The sequence below is a fragment of the Microtus pennsylvanicus genome, chromosome 2 (genome assembly GCF_037038515.1).
Source record: "Microtus pennsylvanicus isolate mMicPen1 chromosome 2, mMicPen1.hap1, whole genome shotgun sequence".
Taxonomy (NCBI): Eukaryota; Metazoa; Chordata; class Mammalia; order Rodentia; family Cricetidae; genus Microtus; species Microtus pennsylvanicus.
In genome coordinates, this window is record NC_134580.1 from 33,768,354 (window position 1) to 33,790,244 (window position 21,891).

Consider the following 21,891-nt stretch of genomic DNA (forward strand, 5'->3'; position numbering starts at 1 on the left):
TAGAAATGCTGAAAGCATGCTCGGGAACCTCCCCCCCCCCCCCTTAACTCCTCTGGCTGAACTGCCTGTCTACATCCAGAAACTCCTTAGTTCTAATGTAATTTTTGAGTTAGAGTTGTTTTTTTTTTAACTCTAATCCCAGTTCACAATTAATTCTTGTGTAGTTTCCAGGCAATCCCTTCTTTAGTTGGTAAAGGAGACTGCTCACTTGTGTAAGCGTGATAGGCTCTCAGAGACAGAGGTCTCTTGGCTGTGACAGCTCCTCTGGAGTGTGGGACTGACAGTGAGGTCCTGAGACTCTTGTCACCCTAGGCTCTATCCCCAGCTCTGCTCTAGCTTTCTGCCTTTGCACTTCCTGGTGCCTGTTTCTCTGATGCATTGCCCTGACCTGAGTAGACAATTCCTTCACAATGGGAACGGAGCACTCCCCTCCCTTCCTTTCTCCTCCTTCCCCTGGGAAAAGAGCTTAGAATGTATGTCTTCTCCCAGTTGCCTCTCCTTCCAAACTCAAACTCACATTCTGGAACCCTGGATTAGTGGCCTGTTAGAAATTAAAAAACAAAACAAAACAACAACAAACCCAAAAAACCAAAACACCTGTTAGTGGCAGTCAGTGAACCTGTTTCTACTTGTTGATTGCATGGGAGTTTCTCCAGTACCGAAGCAGGTTTTCATTTCGGGGAGAACAAAGAACAGAACTGGTACCGGTAAGAGTTCGAGATTGGATGGAAGAGGTTTTGCCACAAACAGGTCTTGAGTTCAAATCCCATACTCTTGTTTCACAAAATGTTTATTCAGCAGAAAAGGCTGTTCTGCACTGGGCCTTCAGCCCTTAAATTTCTCCTTTTGAAAGCAGAATAAAATGAGCCGAACTGGAACCACTGCAGGCCGGGTGAGGTGAGCTATCAGGCTTGATTTCCTGGTTGTGTGAGGTTACTGGATATTTAAGGAAGGCACGGGGGGGGGGGGGGGGGGCTGCTTTCTCCGCAGAGCTTTAAAACGAGGGAGAAATCCCCTCCAGGCGGGTGGCTGGAGGAACAATGGGATGGGCGACAGGGGCATGTCGGGAAGACCCCGCTGTGGGAGCTAAGGCCAGCTGTAAGATACCAGCCTCGCTCAGTGCCACCAGAACTTTTCCTTTCAGAAACAGGAGCCTGGGCGGGAGTTGGCCTAGCTAGGTTCTGATGCTTGTGTCTTCACAACACCCACGTCCGGGTGCCACAGGGAGAGATAAGGGCCACAGGGGACACGCGGGCAGCTATGCATGCGTGGAAGCTTAAGACCACATGTGTACATTCACAGAAACTCCAAATACACCCGGGAGAAATCACCCCACCATCCAGGCCAAGTCCTGCGGGCCGCCCGTGCGCGCTGTCGACATCACCCCCCCTCCCCGCCTCCTGCTCAGGGCACACGCAGCAGCCACTCGTGCCCGGCGCCAGTGCGCGCGCCCGCCCTTGGGCGCTCCTGAATGTGTGCGCCCCCGGCTCCCCTGCGCTTCTAGGCAAGGGGGAGGAGTGGCTGCGCCGCGCGCTAGACCGGCAGGCGGGCGGACCAAGAAACAGGGAGGGGGAGCGGAGGGAGGGAGTCCTGGCCAGTGGAGGAGGAGGGGGCCGAGGAGGTGGCTGTGGCTGTGTGTGGCGGCGGCGGAGGTAGCGGCAGCGGCGGCGTTTGTGGTGGCGGCGGCCCCGGCGGGCGCGGAGAGCTGGAAAAGGGAGCCCAGAGCTCGGCCGGCCGGGCAGCACAAGAGGAGCAGCGGCAGGCACTGCAGCTTTACTAGCTTGGGCTGAGCCCAGAGACACCGGCCTGGCTGGTCCACGCCAGCCGCAGGTAGGAAGGGTCTAGGATGAATGGAGAGGGTCCCTCGACAAGGGGCCAAGGGGCTAAAGCTGAGCAGAGGGGCTGTCTCCTCCTTCTGTTCCCTAGACAGTGGCTAAGCATGGAGCTGTCCCCGCGCAGTCCTCCAGAGATGCTGGAGTCGGATTGTCCATCACCCTTGGAGCTGAAGTCAGCCCCCAGCAAGAAGATGTGGATTAAGCTACGGTCTCTGTGAGTTTCTGCCAGGGGAATCTGGAGAGGGGGGAGCCTGTGAGTGTGTGTGTGTGTGTGTGTGTGTGTGTGTGTGTGTGTGAGGGGGGCAACTAGAACCGGACAGGTAGATTCTCTGGGGGCACACATGTTGTCAGGTGCAAGGAAACATGGCCCTGACACCCGTGTGCAGGCCACATCTGCAGTGCAAGCCCGTTGGTTAGGGCAGGTTTAGGAGTTGCAAAGCTTGTGCTTGTGTTTGGGGCCCTTTGAGTGACAGAGTGACACACGCAGTAGCTTGAAGAGACAAGTATTGTGGCTGGCAAGGGCTGCGGGCAGGCAGCTTTTAGGAGATGCCAGGCTGACTCACACATACCCATGAACAGGGTTGTGCAGATGTGAGACATATCGCAGGCATGTACACATGTTTCCATGGGTCAGAGGTGTAAAGTGTACACCAATGCGGATCTAGTGCACGGAGATACTTGTGCCAACCTGTGGGTTCTTTGGGGTTGGTAGTTCTACATCCTACAGGGAGCAGGATGAGGGTGCCCTGTACTTGAGAGGATTAGCTGCTTCAGGATCTGGAAACTGGGTATTAATGACCCACCTGGAGCCTGGAGGAGTGACTGGAACTCTCAACTTGTGAGCTAGAGGGGAGTGGTGGTGGTGAAGAAAAGTGATTGACAGGAACAGCATAATTGGCTTAATCAAAGCCTTTTTGTTTATATAGTATCTCCTAGGATCTCCAAGCACATATGGGCATCATTCCTTATTGCAGAACCAGAGTACATGGAGAAGAAAAAAAGAGGAGAGGAAGGGCTCAGGCGTTCCACACAACATTCTGAGGGTGGAACGGAAGTTTTCTTTCTGCCCCTCAAAACAGAACAGGATTGGGTCAGAGACTGGTCATATACTATGTTCATCTCCCAGGCAGGTGCCATTGGACAATCTCTGCAGTTTGTTGATTCTTAATCAGAGAATAAGAAAAGATGTACGTCTTCCTGAGAGACTCTCTGCAGCCCTAGGAAAGAGCCTGATAGATAGGAAAGAAAATGGTAACCATCCCTGAACCCCGTTCTTTTCCAGTTCCCTCAGCAGCAAACATTGAGCCTTCTCATCCTGGGTTCTGATAAAGAGGGGGGGGGGGGAAATGGGGTAGGAGGAGGACAGATGCCTGTGTCTGTATTGTTCTTTAAATATTTCACCAGTGCTGACGAGTTGATGGCTTATATTGGACAGGTGAGTCTGATTTATGTACTTGCTGCTTATAGAAGCCTTGGGGAGAATGGTACACAGTGGGCAACAAGGCTTGAAATCTAAATGCGCTCCTTTGTCCCCTCTGCTGCCTCTGGCCGAAGCAGTCTGCTGGATTCTGTGAAGTGCAGCCTTGGAATGAGCTCTCGGATACGGGAAACAGGATTGAATAGATTCTGTTGGGGGTCTTGATAGAAAATGATGCTCTGCCCATGGCTGAGGTTCAGGAGAGTGGCAGGTGCATCAGGGGCCACGGACACAGGATTCCAGTGTCTCAGGATGGCGCTCGTGCCTCATCAGACATCCAGGGAGGAGAACCATGTGGTAGAGTGAATCTCCCCATTTTCATTGCCTTCCACACTTTTCTAGCCAAACAAAAGTCTTTCTTGAAAATGAATGGCCATTCCCCTTCTAATACGAGAGAAGAGGAGCCCAGAAGGTGGTACTGAGCTCTGGGGAGAGAACAGCAGAGCTTGTTTCCACAGGGCTTCGGTTGAGGTGGCCTCACACAGTGGGCAAGGATCGGTGACCTCACTGATTAGATGACGTTGGTCTATCTCACTTCAGCGATCTGGTCGGACGAAATGCTAGATAGCTGATTCATCTCGGGAGTAGATTCTCAATCTTGTTTTCTCAAGGCAGAAAAGGATTTAAAGGTAGAGCCCAGGTCAATGGCTTTCTAGATTTGCCTTTGAATATCAAGGAGGCTTTGACAACAAGAAGAAGGAAACAACAACAACATAAAACAACAACAAAAAAAGCCCCGGGATTTCAGGCTTGCTCACTTGCTTCCTTCCATCCTTTCTAGGAAACAGAGCCCTCCCTCCTTCTCATGGGTGAGGTTAAAAGAGGTCGTTTAGTCTGGAAACAGGGAGGTAGACATGACTGTTTCAGGACTGGGCACTAAGTGGAAATGAAGGTAGATAGGCTTTCTACATATCTGTCTCTTTATGTTCTGGTTCCCAAACCCAACAATCCTACTCCCCTCTTTAAAGTTCTGATCTAGGACATCCAGACTCTTGGGCTGTGTTGGCCTAGGGATACATGGCTCCACTAGTCGAGTTGTGCAGGGCAGTTTCCTGTTGGAATGGACATTCAGGAATCCCGTCTCCCACACTGAGGACTCTGTCAAGGAGCAACAGAGAACGGGGCTATATGAACTGGGGAAGTCTCCAGCAGTGGGAGTTTACTTCTGGCTAGCAGGGAAACTTTTCTAACTCAGGAGATTCATAAATAAAGAGACTGAGAAAGGCAGTCTAGAAATGAGGGTCTGGCCATGTTGATTTCAGCATCTCCATCTGAAGATGAGCGATTTGTCCTTGTCTAAGACCGGAGGGCATTGGGGACATGCGGGAGAGATACGAGATGTAGAATGAGTTTTCAGAGTCTTTTTTTTTTTTTTTGAATCAAGAAAAACCATGAAAAAAAAAAAAAAAGAAAAACCATGATTGGCTTGCTTCCCTGGCTCATTTATTTATTCATTCACGAACAGTCTGGGTGCCTTGCTTGGGAGAGGTAGCACACTAGGTGTTGGAGATGCTGTCCCTGTTGGGTGGAGTGAGATGCTTCCCACCCTCCAGGAGCTGTCCGGTGGTGAGGAGAGGCCCACCTTTTCTCATCTTGCTACACTTACACAGGAAGTAAAATTCTGCCACTCTGGGTTTTGCCCAAGTCTTTCTTTTGGGGGTTATGTGCACATGAAAACACAAATATGAGTTCTGTCTCCCAGGGAAATACAAGCATCACTCTCTTCTCTGCCCTAGTTTCTCTCAATTGTACATTTTACAGATAGAAATTCCTCCTGTCTATGGGACAGTGGAGGCACAGTCTTTTTTTCTTGTCTCTTTCCTGCTTCATTTTCAGGACCCTGAGGTTCACGGTTGTGACAGCTGAGTCTAGAATAAGGACCCATTTGAGGTTATCATTGTTTCATCAGAGTCTCATGTGGTACCTTGCATAACACAGGCTTTCAAGAAATACTATTATAAGGGAATGAAGAAAGACATTAGATGAATTATGTGTATATGAAGACATGAAATCGAGTTCTTTCTCTGACTCTGTGGTATGTGTTTACCTCCACACAGGAGGGAGGTATGGGCAGGAGATAGAGGTGGAAGAAAGAGAGATGGCATGGTTGCTGTGTTTTGAGTTATGAAATCTCAGGATAGAGCCTGGAACTGAATGAGTTACAGAGAAGATACACAGGCTGTATTTTGTGTGAACGAGAGACTGAAATTGTGAGCGCCAGATACGTATACCTGTAAATCTGTAGAGACAACGGGTGCCGGAGGCATAGCTCCATGATGGTGTCTTTCTCTCTTTCACGGTTATGAATGGCGTGTTTGACAGCCAGTATGTTGGGAAGGTATGCTCCTACCTAAATTCCTCCAGCAGTTCTAGGCCCGGCTGAGATGATGTGAATGAGTTTACTGGTAATGGAATATGATGTACATGTGATCTTTTGTATGTATTTGTGACACATTCAAATATTTTGGCAATCCTGGGGGATTTCCAGAGGGCAGCAGGAGGAAGCTGAGGGACTGGACCCGGATTGATTCTGCCGTTGGTTATCATATTGAATATGCTCCGTCCAGTAATCTTGTATTGTTCTTACCTGTACTGATCTTACCAGGATCTTAGCAGTATCTTGCTGTCATTCCCCCATTCCGTGTTTGGAGCTGTGGAGCTGCTCTAAGGGTCACAGGATGATCTGTGGCTCCTCCCACAGGAGAACCAGACCTCTCAGACCTCAGTGGGAGGCTTCCTGTCTTCCCTAAGCCAGCCTTCCTCTTCCATTTCTAGCTAAGGCCCAGGGAGTTTCTCCTGGTTTTTATAATGCCTTTCCCACCATCTCTATTTTCTACACAGCACTGTTTGAATGCGCACTGAGTGCTAGCTGGGATGTAGAAGGAGGGGAGAAGCCCAGAGACAGGGCAACTCGAATTCAGATAAAAGAAAGAGCTTCCCACACAAAATTGGAGGATCATGGAGGCAGGAGGACAGAGAAAGTATTAGGAGATTAGTGTGGACTCAAATTCCCACTCTGCTATTTCTACACCATGTGATCTTGAACTCATATGGTTTCCCCGAGTCTCTGTTCTTAGATATTGTCCATACCAATGGCTTTAAATGTCCATATCATAGCTTTAAATGACACAGTCTGGAGATCTTTCAGTGTGGGGGAACTTGCTTTGTGAAGGAAGAGTTGGGGGGAGGCTAATGACTGGATGAGAGAAAAAGGTGAAGATTTGGGAGGCAGGAACATGAATATCAAGTAAACTGGAACCCAATATTTGCAGCATGATTTAGATGAGTTTTGCTGATGAGTGGGTCTGCCCTTAGTGGATAAGAAGCTAGTGGGGCCGGAAGTGAGCTGAGCTGTGGAGGATGTGGGCTGCTGGGAACGAAAGCCGAAGTCTTTGTTACCTTGTCCCAATGGCTGAACTGGACAGAGAAGGAACAAGTGTAGTTCTGGACGATGGTCCTCCCTGATGGGGTTCTGTGTTGGGGAGCCCCCTTTTGTATTTATCCTAAATACTCGGCCTGGGGTCATATCATCAGGCAGATCATATCCGCAGTACCTGGACCAAGAGAAGAGAGAACTCTGGATGGGGAATTTTCTCACTCCTGGGCCAGCTCTTCTTCCTTCATCCCCAGAAAAGGCTTGGGGACCCTCTCCTCCCTGGCTGTAGTAGTCTCCCTCTTCTATTACAGGTCTCCTTCCTCTACTCTAATTTTCTATTTCCTTTACTTCTTATTTTAGAAGCGCTCTGTAAGCCCTTTAGAGCCCCGAGCCCCGAGCCCCGGGAGGCAGGCTGGGGAGACAAAGTGGCTCTCCATAGGTTTCACCTGAGTGAAGGGAAATAGGCCTAGAAGGCCAGGTGGGATCCAGTCAGAGAAAAGCCTGGGCCGCTCTAGATCATTACCCTCTCCTTCCGTCTCAGACTAGAATGGACGAAAACAAATCCTGACAGCAGGTGTGGTAGTTCTTACCCAGATTCTGAGCATCTGGGAGAGGGTGAGGCCAGCTTGAGCTACATGAGACTCTCTTTCTAAAGTCAGTAGACCAACTAGCCAGCTCGCCGCCAGCAAACCCTTCCACGAGGTCTTATGTCTTTAAGTCTGCAGAGGAACGGTTGAGGAAAGATCTAAGGCCCCTGTTCTTTGCCTTCCCTCCCTTTCGCCCCTTCTTTTCTAGATTCATTTCCCCCCTGTTCTTGCCCTCTTGTCTTCTACCTCTCACGCTACCTCATTCTTGGCTGGGAGCTAGAGAATTTGTATGTGGGGGGTATCTAGGTGTTGCTGTGGAGACAGTAGGGTGAGTTGGCTGCAAGACACCTTTTTGGGGCCTTGTCCAGCCTTGACTCCTGCTTTCTGCAGGACGTCTCTTTTGCCTGATCAGCAACCTCATCCTCTCAGGTCCTCCAGGGAAGAAGCCAAGTAATTGCCTTTGAATCTCAAGGGGCTGGTTTTCTCAGGTATGGAAGTTGAGGAGCTATTTTCCAACTCTCTTCAGGACAGCTGCAGATAAAAAGGCATAAAACGAGGGCAGCAGGTGGGGTGGAGTTGAGACTCGGGGGCTGGAAGTTGTTAGCTACAGAGACCGTCCCCTAGGGTGGGAGGACGGCTGGTTCAAGAGAGCGGGGAGGGAGTTGAGATGGGATGAACAAGAGAGAAGTGGTTGGTGGTTGCTAAGCATTCGGTGCAGGACTCTCCAAGTGTGTTAGTTTCTCTCCTGCCTCCCTCTCCCCCCTCTCTCTCACCCCCCCCCCCCGCTCCTGTCCTATCTGGGGTTCTTATTCTTGCTTGGGAAGAAAACATCAGGTTAGGATTCTGCCTCAGCATCGGGGACCTTATCAATCCCCAGAGGGGGGTGTGATGGGCTTTGGCAGAGAACAAGGCCAAGATGTGTTCAGGGATGCCTGGGGCTAGGGCTGAGAGAAGGGTCAGGGTTGCTCTTGGCTGAGCTGGGCTCTCAGGTCAGTTGATTGTACAGCTGCAACGAGAAGTCAGATTTGCAAGGAATTACGGTAGCTGCAGTGGGCCATGAGGTTGCCAGCTGGTACTGGCATCATTTAGGCTGGGGTAGGAGTGGGGCTTCTGGGTCGGGTGCCTAGGGAACCTTTGATTGATAGGATCTGGGGCCTCATAAATTCCCCTTTTCTTCTCCATTCTCAGCTTCCTTGTTTATCAGCCATCCAGCATCTAGCCTGGCACCTTCTTCCCAGTTCTGTCCTCTATGTCCACCTTGTTTGGAAACTCCCTTCAGCCTGGGATGAGTGAGCACACTTGCCAAGTTCCATAGCCTGGAGCATCTCTGTACCAAGCCAGAGCTTTAGGAATTCCAATCTGGAAGATGCATAACACATTTCTGCTTGCCTTTGAAATGTCAACAAAGTTGGCTATTGTTTTGATTGCTGCGGAATGGATTGAGGGTAGATATACAGGAGAACTTCCTGAGAAATTCACAGATGTTAGAAAGTGACCTTTCTGATAAAAAAAAAAAGGAAGCTACCCTCCTTTAAGATCTGGCAAATGCTGGTTTGGAGGAATCAGTGAGCCAATCAGAAAAAAAGAATTCTAAAACCTGGGAAACAAGGTCCAGATACCCTGCTTCCCTAGTGCCTGCAGTGCTAGGCCCTGGATGCAAGAGCTACCTAGGGCTACAGGGAAGCCTTGGTAGGGTAGGGTCGGAACTGGGGCCAGACTGCAATCCTGCTGCCCCAGCCTGCTGTCCCACATACCTATAGTCATCTCTTGCCAAGCTGACAGTTCTTACCCATCTCAGACTGCTCTAAGTGTCTGGTCAGTCCCCTTGAAGCGGGGCATCTGCTGTGGACATCTGCTGGGATGTGTTCTAGCAGACTAGTGAGGTGGTTTGTGGAGGTGGTGAATAAGCAGAACTCTACAGTGCGGGGAGAGATGTCAATGCATACGTGAGTGGGAGAAGCATCCTTCTGGATGGGGTCCTGACACCTTCTCCCTCATCTACCTTCACTGCATGTTATTGCTTACCTCTCCCAGTTATTCCCTTTCTCAAGGGCTGACATCCGAGAGAGAGGTGATGCATTTGTGTGCTGTATTGGGCCAGGTACTGGGCCACCTGAGTTCTTATTAGTCTGATCTAAGTCTTAAGCTGCTTAAATTGCATCTTTCCATGCACGGTCTGAGCTGTGCCAGGCTGTTGCTAAGAGCACCTGTTAGAAATGGTTTCTAGTTCGGAGACTGGGGTGCTGCTCTTATATACAGGCAAGGTAGAAGTCGACCCTTTTGCTCTATGGCTCAGTGTCGTCCTGGCCATCTTCTGGGGCACCTCCCACATCTGTTTCTTTCCCTCTCTGCCTTCCAGGACCTTCTACACTTCTATTTCATTTCCTTTGGTCTTTTGGGTTAACAGCACAACCCACCAGGATGGAAAAGTGCTGACAGTACCTCTGCCCCTTCCCTGATCCCCTTCTCTTTCCAGACCCTAGAGATCTCCCATGGCTGCCATGGCTACTATGCCAACCTGAGTTTTGCCATCTTCCAGAATGGCACCCCAGTTCTGCCAGTTGGGGGTCTATTTTTATCTCTGGAGCCACCCCCGCCACTCTACCCAGCCAGCTGTCAGAACTAGGGCTGCTCAGACAGCAATGGGAACCAGGGAGTGAGGGAACCGGTGTGAGGCAAAGTTCTGGTTGCTCTTGGGTTCTTGTGCAGCTCCTTGTTCTGCACAGCCCCTGCCTCTGCTTCTGCTGCCTTCCAGCCCCTGTGGACTACAGAGGAGAGAGAAGCCCTAGCATGTGAAGAGACGAGAGTTTTCTACAAGTAGCTCACGTTCCATTTGCAGGCTGTGAGAGGAAACTGGGTCCTGGTACTGGTGGCCATCTGGGACTTTGTTTATGGAAGTCTCTCAATGAATATTTGCAAAACTAACTAAAGGATTGGACAAAAACTACAGTCTCTTGCATGGATGTACTGCTGTATAGTTCCCAAAATGCTCTTCTCATAATGACCTCATCAGGCCCTCACTAGATTTCTTGGAAGCACGTGCTATTTATCAGATTTAAACATGGGAACTAGAACTTAGAGAGATTTACCCATGATCCTACACAGTAAGAAAATTAAGGCAAATTCTCCTGGTTTGTACTCATATAATTTTTAAATGAGATTTAGCTGCTCCCCTACCAGTTTTTGAGGTTTTGGATCCCTGAGATCAGCAAGATAATTTCTTCCCCCAGCCCGAGCCATTCCCATTCTCATTTTATCTGACCAGACTCAACTTTTGTCCCCTATGCCAATGGTTAGTCCTTAGTACAAGGTGGAGAAAGTTGGGTGTAGGCACAACAGGGAAGCCTGAGCTTGGGCTTGCCTACCTCTACATTTAAGGGTTAGCCGGGTTGCGTTGGCAGCAGGCCTTCAACCCCAGCACTCAGGAGGCAGAGGCAGGTGGATCTCTGTGAGTTCGAGGCCAGCCTGGTCTAGGATAACTAGGACTGCAACACAGAGAAACCCTGTCTTGAAAAACAACAAACAAACAACAAAACAAAATTTAAGGGTTAATGGAAGTAAAATGGTCATTGTAAGAGGACCGAAGAAACCTTAAGGGAGGGAAAGGGAAGAGAGAGCTCTGCCGTGCACGAGGCATGCGAGCCAGTGTAGATGATTTATGGGGAAGAGGACCCAGGAAAAAGTGGTCAAGAAGGATGGGAGAAGGCAGTGGAGGAGAGGGGTGAACAAGAGCAAACCATAAAGCCAGGTGTGGTGGTGCACACCTTTAATCCCAGCACTTGAGAGGCAGAGGCAGGCGGATCTCTGTGAATTGAAGGTCGGCCTGGCCAGTTCCAGGCCTCTGGAGATAGACCTTGTCTCAAACAAACAATAAAGTCTCAAAAAACTCAAACAGCAGCAAAAACACTACAATAACAAAAAACCCTTAAACAAACAAATCCAAAGCAAAATGGCACATAAAATATGGAAGTACCGTAATGAAACCTGTAACTTTTTATGTTAACATAATAGCATAAAGTAGCTTATTAACATATGTTGGTAAAAATAACACATTTAAGAACTGAAGAGAAATTTGATACTGGATGGACTTGTGGATTCTACATCTGGATGAATATATGAATCCCACTCCCCAGGAAGGGGATTGTAGTTGCCCAAGTCTCTTTACTAGGATCCGTTTATAATCATAGGGCAAATAGGTGACACCGCGAATGGTATGGGGTGAGCAGTCATTCGTGCAGGCCAAGGAGATATCCTCTCCAGTTAATATCTACCTCTCAGAACAGGGCACGCAGGAAGGGGAGCTAGCACAGCTTGGAGGAGACTGCTCTTGGGGGCCGAGTAAAGCTGACTGTCACCTGCCTCCCCCACCCCCTCCTTTGGATTCAGCGCGTGCAAAACAAGCCAAGTGGCCTGGCCTGAGACCCTGATGCTGGGTCTGTCTTTTTCTGAAAGTGCTAAGCCACGTAGGGATGGTGAAGCCAGCCGGTGGCAGAGTGGTCCCCTCGCCCCGCAGCAGCCCTGCTAGGCCACCAGACCTCTAGAGAGCAACTCGTGTGTCTCCGCCCTCTACTACTTGTCCGCAGTCCAAGCCCACTTTCACTTGTCCCAGAGCTCGGAGCCGCTGAGAAACAGCAGGTCCCTAAACTTCGTTTGTTTATACTCCTTTAAGGCCTTGGCACAGTACCGGTGTTTTAATTTGTTGGCTTCTGAGCGAGCAGTAGGGAAGGAGGGGAAAGACTTCCCGTCATAAAACCAAAGCTCTGGGTTTGTTTCTTTTCTCTTCCCTTCCCTTTCTTGGGCCATACTCAACCCTGTGATCCCTTTTCTCCAGTCCACGCCTATCGTGAGACCCTAGAATTGAGGATACTTTTGGCTTCAGCACGCCCACCTCCTCCTTAGCCCCGCCTAAGCTCCAGTAGACCAATCATGACCCCAAAGCACTTGTGATGTCATCTTGTAGCCAATCGGGAAGCTGCTAGGACTGTGTACGCAGTCTACTAGGTTGCGGCGGCCAGGCTCTTTCCTGGAAGTCACGGAGATGGAAGAGGGGGTCTTGGTCCTTAAGCTCTCCCGGGAACCCCATTTTGCCCCTCCTGTGTTGACCTCACTCTGGCTAATTCACGGTTTCCCCCAATCTCTGTATGTAAGATGAGAAAATCAGGGCTAGGAGTAATTTGGCTAGCTTCAGGTATGTTTCGTTGTTACTGCCAGGCCCCTCCCATCACCTCTATTCTTTCTTTGAACAAGTTCCCCCAACTTCCATTCACTGTGGAGTGGGACGCTCTTCTCTACCTGTGAACCTTCTCTGGCCTTTAGCTTCTGCAAGCCCCTTCCCAACTGCTTCTAATTCTCTAGGGAGTTCATCTTGTCCTTCCTTGTGAATTCTCTCAGGTAAACCAAGGCTCCTGGGAGAATGGCCCTAGAAGCCAGGTTTGCAGGAGCTGGATCTGCTTAGCCCCTCTGGACTCCGGCTGGGCCTCTTCCACTCCTACCATAGATCTCTCCGTGACAGATTCAGGATGGTCGCTGTCCCTGCCTCCTCCGGACACTGCTTGCTAATCCCTATTTCCCAAAGAGGAGCCCCACCTCCTCAGAGCAAGGGGCTGGCCTGTGCTATTTCTGGCCTTTCTGGGACTCTTCTGACAGCAGATTCTTGTTTTCAGTCTGATTCAGATGTGAAACTTTTCCCGCGGCCTCTCACCCAGTTCCTGTGGGTTAAGGTTTCTGCCTCATCACCCCCTAGTCAGGCCTTTCCAGTTCCCTGGTCAAAAAGTCTGTCGCTCAGTTTTTCTGGGACCTGGAAGAGGAAGTTCTGGGGGTTCAAGAGGGAGTTGTTCCCCAGTAGGGGCCCTTGGGCCCTGGGGTCAGCCTTTTGATACTTTGAAGTAGAGAACTTTGATTTCCATGGCAAACCCTGTTTCTGTCCAGAGGAGTCACCTCCAGGGGCCCATCCTCAGGTAAGTGCCAGGGAGAGGGAGAGGAGAAAGGGGACAGGAGGACAGTGGAGTGGGAGACAGGGGATGGGAGGCAGGTAGAGAAGAGAGGGAGGCTGGAGTAGGGGGGCAGATAGAGAAAGAAGAGAGACCAGTAGGAGGGAGGAGGCAGAAGAAAGGGGAGGCAGGAGGAGAGGGGGTGAGAGGGAGATAGGAGGATAGGGGAGACAGGAGAAGACGGTGTGGGGGAAGTAGGAGAGTGGGGAGCAGGAGGAGGGGGTCAGGAGCAAAGGAGACCAGGAGGAGGGGGGAGGCAGGAGAAGAGGGACCAAGAAGGGGGGTCAGGAGGAGAGGAGAAATGAGGGGGGCAGGAGGAGAGGGACCAGGAAGGAGAAAGGGGGGCAAGAGGAGAGGGGAGGCCAGGAGAGGGGAAGGAAAAGGGGGGTGCGAGAGGAGAGGCGAGGCCAGGAAGAGAGGGGAGGCAGAAGAAGGGGGGCAGGAGAGGGGTGGTTGCTTGTGAAAGCTCCTGCTTCTACTCTCTTTGTTGTTTATTACTTCTATGACAGGTGTCTTCAAGGGGTTTCCTCTCTCTCCCTCCTGATCCCTGGGACCCTTAAGATCTCACGTGTTTGCATCCCCACAACCCCCATCTCTCTCTCTGTCTCTCTCTCTCTCTCTCTCTGTCTCTCTGTCTCTCTGTCTCTCTCTCTCTGTCTGTCTCTCTGTCCCATCCTGTCCTGTGGCCCCCCTCCCCACTCTGTAGCCCAGACTGGCCTTGAGCTCATGACAACATTCTTCCTGTTTCTGCTCCCAAGTGCTGAGATTGCAGGTGGGATGTGGGGGGCATACCAGGCCTGGAGAGGACACTGGTCCTTTACCACTGAGCTCTTTACTCTACTCCAGCCCTTTCTTTGTCTTCTTATCAGCCACCTGGGTTGAAGCAGTCTTTTTCTAAGCCCCTTACCTACAAAGATCTTTGTGGCATCTTGGTACTGGAAGTAGTGACAGGCAACTTTGGAAATCCTCAGATTGCCAGTCACGTTGTGACCCATAGGAATGGGCTGGGGTCTTTGTGTGAGGGCTATTGTTTCCAGAGTCTTCTGGTCCAACCAAAGCCAGGGGATACTGGGACTTACTGAGGGTCAAGATCAGAGGGTACTATGATGGGGAAATGGGTATGAAGGGGTAGAAGGAATTCTGGGAAACTTCAGTTTTCCTGGAGGCGTGTCTTATTCTCCAGGGAGGGGCTTTTCATGGGCCAGTTCTCTGAGGTCTGAAACACAGGGCTGGACTAGTGCTGTGGGTAGAGAGAAGAACTCTCCGTAGCCAGTGAGGCTTGGGGGGGGGGTCTTTGCTCAGAAGGACTTTGAGTGTGTGTGTGCGCACGCGCGTGTGTATTTGACTCTAGGAGGGGCAGTTAAGCATCTGGATCCTCTCAGCTGCCTGAGTCCAGCTCCTCTACTTGGATTCCTTGTTTTGTCAAATTTACTCTTTAATCTTTCCCCTCCCTGCCTCTTTCTGGTGCCTGGATCATGTTTCGTTCAGACTTCCATAGGTGCTTTGCATATTCCTGGGTACGACCTCAGCCAGAGAAGGTGGGACTTCCTACAGTTTCACTCCTGTCCCAGGGCTCACCATGAAGCTTCCGAAGCCTGTCTGGGAAGTGTCATCTTGTAAGCTCTGGCAGGTGGCCTTCCATCTGGTTAGTTTTCTACAACTCTTGTCAATGACCTTTTTTTTTTTTTTGTCTTTTCTTTTTTCTGGAGAGATGGTTTCTCTGTGTATCCCTGGCTGTTGTGGAACTCACTATGTAGACCAGGCTGTCCTGGAACTCAGAGATTGCCTGCCGCTGGCTCCTGAGAGCTGGGATGAAAGGCGTGCACCACCACTGCCCTTAGATGATGGACTTTTATTGAGCACATAGTGTGTGCTCTGAGTATGGAGACCAAGGTAAACCAGGCACAGTTGAGGTCACACTGATAATTGCCATGTCCTGTGAGTTCACTGACAGGTCCAGAACACTTAAGGTGGACCTGACTGGGACTCTGGTGCAGTGCCCCATGCACTGTAAGACTTGTGCTGCCCTAACACCATCAAAGTGTAGGGACATAGGTCCCCTTAACTTTAGTGTGCATTGTGGGCTTTGCTGGCCTGAGACTGACAAGTCTTTTGACCTTGGGCAAAAGGCATTTCCTTCTTTCCTAAAATGCTTGTGAGAATCAAATGAGGTTTTCAGTTGTAGAGACACTCTAGTCACTAGCGTTTTCTGTTAGCTCCTCCATCTAAGCTGTATTTCTTCTCCTAGGCTGGGGCTGAGCAGGCAGGTGCTTGCTGGGTTTGAAGTACTGCTGTTGGGGCAGAGTGGGAACCCTTGTGCCGGCATATAATTCCCATCCAGGCTGTATTTATGGGGACCCCTTGCCTGCGCCAGGCTTGTTGCACATTTTATTTCCTTTATTTCTCTTAATATTGTTGTGAGACTGCCTCAGCACTTTTCAGTTGAGATCGAAGCTCTAGAGTAGAGTGTTTAAGAATCACTTAGGGTGTTTATTAAAAACTCCTGTCTCTGGGCCAGGAAAATGACTCAGGCAGTAAAGAGCGTTAGAGTGAGCCTGATGACCTGAGTTCAGTCCTCAGGATTCATGTGAAGGTCTACACATGTGCCATAGCGCGCACACACACACACACACACACACACACACACACACACACACACAATACATTTAAAAAATGCATGCCTTCCTCTGGTTCCACAAACATGCAGTGAACTTTGGAGTCTACATTTTGACCCAAGGTGATACTGGTATCTGCTGTCTCCAGATCACTTTTATATTTATTTTGGAGGGAGTGGGATTGAGACAGGGTTTCTCTGTGTAGCCATGTCTGTCCTGGAGCTCACTCTTTAGACCAGGCTTGACTAGAACTCAGACATCCACCTGTCTTTGCCTCCCGAGTGCTGATATTGAAGGCAAGTGCTACTACTGCCTGGCTTAGACTGCTTTAAAAAACATTTTATTTTCATGTTCATGTGTATTTATTTTTGTGCATGGCACGTGTATACCATATGTGTGTGGGTGCCGGTGGAGGCCAGCAGAGGGTGTTGAATACCTGGAGCAGGAGGAACAGGGGTGCTAGGAACTGAACTCCAGTTCTTTAGAAGAGTAGCAAGCACTCAACCACTAAGCCATCTCCCCAGTCCCTCTAGGCCACATTTTAATGCATGCTGGTTAAGAATTAGGGACTGGAGAGTTGACTCAGTGGTTAAGAGCATTTGTTGCTCTTGGAAAGGACCCTAGTTCGATTCCCAGCATCACATGGAGGCACACACACACACAATTAGTCACTTGCCCAAGGGCGCAATGTAGGATGTGAACTTTGAACTTGGTTTCCAGCCTCAATATACAGTGTGGTAAACCATTCCAAGGAGTTGGGCTTGTGCATTGGAAATGTAGTTTGCAATCCTTTCTAGGCAGCATTGTTAGCATTATGCAAATATATGCAAATAAGATGCCATGGTTGTGGCTATTCATTTGTTTTCCTCTGGGTTGGTTGGGAAAGACTGTGGTGGGCTTTGATTGCTGGGGACACTGTTTTTGGTTGAAAGGGGCCTGAGTGAAGTAGCAGATGAGGGTAAGGGTGGGAATAGGAGGAGAGGTGAGCCACAGGCAGTAGGAGAGATCTTCCCTTCTGTTTTATGTGTGTGCCATTCCAAAGCCCTGGGTAGTAGGGACTGAACAGAGAGGAAAGCCCTGTCTGTGCTAAAAGGCAGTGTACCTTTTTGTTCTGTGATATCCTGGCAGATCCTGGCTGGTGGCTTTTTCTTGCTTATTTGGCTGGGAAATCCTCCCAAGATATCTAGTCCCTTTCTGTTCATCTTCCCTTGTGAAGCGGAGTGGGCTGAGCTTTCCTAAACCCACCCTCCTTGTCTGACAACTGTTTCCACATGGAACCAGTGGTCCTGGGTGATGAGGTAGGCAAGAGCCCACTCCAGAGACACAGGGCTGCTCCCTCTAGCTCCGCACTCCTAGACTGGTCCCTTTCACTTCTGTCCCATTTACTCTCAGACAAGTGTGGCCCAGGACTGCTGGGCTCTGAGATGAGACTTGGCCAGGGATACTTCCTGGGGCTATTTTCAGTATCCCTATTTCAAAGCTGCTGAGACCCCAGGATTCTAGAGCTGATTCTGTTCAGGAATGCCATTGTTTACCCTTCCCGGCATCCCTGGGAATTGTTGCTAATTTCAGCCTCTGGTCCCTGACTCATTCTCTTCTCCTCCCCAACTCACAGGGTGACCTTGGGTTTCTGAAGCCCCTCTCAGTAGGATGTTTGTTCTAGCTACCGGCTCACTCCACCTAAACAGGAGAGCCTGTGTGTGATGGGGGAGCCTGTGTGTGATGGGGGGAGCCTGTGTGTGATGGGGGGGGCTGTGTGTGATGTGTGTGGGAGCTGAACAGGAGAGCATGTGTGTGATGGGGGGAGCCTGTGTGTGATGGGGGGGAGCCTGTGTGTGATGGGGGGGGCTGTGTGTGATGGGGGGAGCCTGTGTGTGAGGGGGGGAGCCTGTGTGTGATGGGGGAGCCTGTGTGTGATGGGGGGAGCCTGTGTGTGATGGGGGGAGCCTGTGTGTGATGGGGGGGAGCCTGTGTGTGATGGGGGGGCTGTGTGTGATGGGGGGAGCCTGTGTGTGAGGGGGGGGAGCCTGTGTGTGATGGGGGAGCCTGTGTGTGATGGGGGGGAGCCTGTGTGTGATGGGGGGGGCTGTGTGTGATGGGGGGAGCCTGTGTGTGATGGGGGGGGCCTGTGTGTGATGGGGGGGCCTGTGTGTGAGGGGGGGAGCCTGTGTGTGATGGGGGGGCCTGTGTGTGATGGGGGGAGCCTGTGTGTGATGGGGGGAGCCTGTGTGTATGGGGGGAGCCTGTGTGTGATGGGGGGGGCCTGTGTGTGATGGGGGGCCTGTGTGTGAGGGGGGGAGCCTGTGTGTGATGGGGGGGGCCTGTGTGTGATGGGGGGAGCCTGTGTGTGATGGGGGGAGCCTGTGTGTGATGGGGGGAGCCTGTGTGTGATGGGGGGGGCCTGTGTGTGATGGGGGGAGCCTGTGTGTGATGGGGGGGCCTGTGTGTGATGGGGGGGGGCCTGTGTGTGATGGGGGGAGCCTGTGTGTGATGGGGGAGCCTGTGTGTGATGGGGGGGCCTGTGTGTGATGGGGGGGAGCCTGTGTGTGATGGGGGGCCTGTGTGTGAGGGGGGGGAGCCTGTGTGTGATGGGGGGAGCCTGTGTGTGTGGGGGGGAGCCTGTGTGTGATGGGGGGAGCCTGTGTGTGATGGGGGAGCCTGTGTGTGATGGGGGGGAGCCTGTGTGTGATGGGGGGGGCTGTGTGTGATGGGGGGGAGCCTGTGTGTGATGGGGGGGCTGTGTGTGATGGGGGGGGCTGTGTGTGATGGGGGGAGCCTGTGTGTGATGGGGGGGGCTGTGTGTGATGGGGGGAGCCTGTGTGTGAGGGGGGGAGCCTGTGTGTGATGGGGGGAGCCTGTGTGTGATGGGGGGGCTGTGTGTGATGGGGGGGGCTGTGTGTGATGGGGGGAGCCTGTGTGTGATGGGGGGGGCCTGTGTGTGATGGGGGGAGCCTGTGTGTGAGGGGGGGGAGCCTGTGTGTGATGGGGGAGCCTGTGTGTGATGGGGGGGGCTGTGTGTGATGGGGGGAGCCTGTGTGTGATGGGGGGGGCCTGTGTGTGATGGGGGGGGCCTGTGTGTGAGGGGGGGGAGCCTGTGTGTGATGGGGGGGCCTGTGTGTGATGGGGGGAGCCTGTGTGTGATGGGGGGGGCCTGTGTGTGATGGGGGGGGCCTGTGTGTGATGGGGGGGGGCCTGTGTGTGAGGGGGGGAGCCTGTGTGTGATGGGGGGAGCCTGTGTGTGATAGGGGGAGCCTGTGTGTGATGGGGGGGGCCTGTGTGTGATGGGGGGGCCTGTGTGTGAGGGGGGGAGCCTGTGTGTGATGGGGGGGGCCTGTGTGTGATGGGGGGAGCCTGTGTGTGATGGGGGGAGCCTGTGTGTGATGGGGGGAGCCTGTGTGTGATGGGGGGGGGCCTGTGTGTGATGGGGGGAGCCTGTGTGTGATGGGGGGGCCTGTGTGTGATGGGGGGGGCCTGTGTGTGATGGGGGGAGCCTGTGTGTGATGGGGGGAGCCTGTGTGTGATGGGGGGGCCTGTGTGTGATGGGGGGGAGCCTGTGTGTGATGGGGGGCCTGTGTGTGAGGGGGGGGGAGCCTGTGTGTGATGGGGGGAGCCTGTGTGTGAGGGGGGGGAGCCTGTGTGTGATGGGGGGAGCCTGTGTGTGATGGGGGAGCCTGTGTGTGATGGGGGGGGAGCCTGTGTGTGATGGGGGGGGCTGTGTGTGATGGGGGGGAGCCTGTGTGTGATGGGGGGGCTGTGTGTGATGGGGGGGGCTGTGTGTGATGGGGGGAGCCTGTGTGTGATGGGGGGGGCTGTGTGTGATGGGGGGAGCCTGTGTGTGAGGGGGGGAGCCTGTGTGTGATGGGGGGAGCCTGTGTGTGATGGGGGGGCTGTGTGTGATGGGGGGGGCTGTGTGTGATGGGGGGAGCCTGTGTGTGATGGGGGGGGCCTGTGTGTGATGGGGGGAGCCTGTGTGTGAGGGGGGGGAGCCTGTGTGTGATGGGGGGGCTGTGTGTGATGGGGGGAGCCTGTGTGTGATGGGGGGGGCCTGTGTGTGATGGGGGGAGCCTGTGTGTGATGGGGGGAGCCTGTGTGTGATGGGGGGGGCTGTGTGTGATGGGGGGAGCCTGTGTGTGATGGGGGGGGCCTGTGTGTGATGGGGGAGGGGGTGTCGGAGAGTGCTGAGTTCTTGGGAGAGTGGGGAGTTGCTGTCTTCAAAATCACTGTCTAGAGCCAGAGAGTTTCATTTGGAATGCAGAGCTGCTCTTGCTAGGCTTCCAAGAAACCTCTCCATTAGTCAGTGACCCCCACCCCCAGAATCCAAAGCTGCAAAGGATGAAAGATCTGTCCCCTTGGGAAGGCATCAAAAGGGTGAGAGCCTGGTTTCACCCCAGAGCCAGAGACAGGACATGGGCGCAGTGACTCTGCCAGAGGTTATCTGTGGCGTGAGCCTGGGCAGCCAGGGGTTAACTTGCTTTGTCCTGGTTGATGGATTCTGGAATCATAATCCATTAGCTCTGCCTGCGTGGAGTGAGGCCAGGCAAAAGCGTTCAGATTGGTCTTTGTTCTGTGCCTTTGCTGCCCTTGCCAGCCCTTGCCAGGATGGAGGGGCTGTGGATGTGCTTAGCCTTTCTGTCTTGACCAAGACAATGAAAGGATCCTGGGGACTGTTTTGATTGGTGTTGATCCCAAAGCCTTCTCTCATGGGGAAATATTGAGACTGTGAAACAAATCATCTCCAGAAACATCACTCCTGGGCCTGCTACCTGTCTAGGCTAACACTGTAGGGGCAGTAGATAAACTTACCACAAGCAGAAGCCATAGCCTGGCATGAAAAACACTGGCTGCTGTTATCATTAGTGTTAGAATTATTAACAGCTCGGAGACTGAAAGTGTTTCTGCAAAGAGCCCCCTATTGAGGAACCCCTGACTGGGCTATAGTGTCTAAATAGGATATCTGCACTCATACCCTGCAGGCTGCGCTTCATGGTGAAGCAGTTGGAGAATGGGGAGGTTAACATCGAGGAGCTGAAGAAAAACTTGGAATACACAGCTTCCCTGCTGGAGGCTGTCTACATCGACGAGACACGGTGAGAGAGGCCTGCAGATGTCAGATAGGCAGACTCCAGAGAGGAATGCTGGGGAGGGCAGAGTGACAGGGACAGATTAAGACAAAGACGGGGTGGGGCAGGGATAAGAGGCTGAGGTGGAGCTCAGTGGTGGGGTGCTAGCCTCACTTTCCTTGCACTCTAGCCTGATCTCCAGTACTGGAGGAACAGTGGTGGCTTCAGGGATGCCAGGGACCTTAGAAACCATCTGGTTCAAACCTACATGGAATACATCTCTAGACTTGTGTTGGCCAGGAGGGATGACTCTGAACTTGTAGTGTGCAGGCATGAGTTGAAAAGTGTCTGTAAATTACATCCTGGCTCCTACAGACAGACCTCCTTCCCACAACGTCATTCACTCATTATATGTTTATTTATTTTGAAAAATATTTTGGAGGAATTAGCATAAATAAAATTTTTTTATTAAATATACCAGTCTTTAAAACATTTTTTTAATTTGAAAAAGATTTATTTATGTTAATTTTACTTGTATGTGCATGTGTGTATGTATGTGTGTATTTATGTGTACTACATGCATGCCTCTGCCAACACGGAGGCCAGAGAGGGTGTGGGATCTTCTGGAACTGCTTGATGTGGGTTCTGGGAACTGAAGCCTGGTTCTTTGCAAGAGTAGCAGGTGTTCTCAACCATTCAACCATCTACCAAGCTCCTTACCAGCTTAATGTAACTACTAGAATAGTGAAAATTTCTTTTTTGTTGTTATTTTGTTTATTTGAGACAAGGCCTCATATAGTCCAGGTTGGCCTTGAACTTGCTGTCTAGCTAAGATTGACCTTGAACTCTGGTCTTCCTGCTTCTACCATACCAGAAAAAATTTAATTTCATATGTGAACCTTGCAGTTTATTTCTGATGGATTGTGGTGCCCTGTAGCATCCCTGGAACGT

At 51.6% G+C, this 21,891-nt stretch overlaps 1 protein-coding gene across 3 annotated transcripts in view; it reads left to right on the forward strand.

The window, feature by feature from the left end:
* The first annotated feature begins 1,494 nt into the window (after nt 1-1,494).
* Pde1b (phosphodiesterase 1B) overlaps nt 1,495-21,891 on the forward strand; it is a 29,708-nt gene continuing 9,311 nt past the window's right edge. Inside the window, exons 1-3 of one of the 3 annotated variants that reach the window (XM_075960869.1) lie at nt 1,495-1,830; nt 1,927-2,049; nt 20,854-20,967. In XM_075960869.1, coding sequence (XP_075816984.1) covers nt 1,940-2,049; nt 20,854-20,967 — 224 coding nt within the window. In that variant the 5' untranslated portion in view covers nt 1,495-1,830; nt 1,927-1,939. Of the gene's footprint in view, nt 1,831-1,926; nt 2,050-12,271; nt 13,233-20,853; nt 20,968-21,891 lie in introns of those variants that run through there. The other 2 variants (XM_075960872.1, XM_075960871.1) reach the window with 2 other exon arrangements.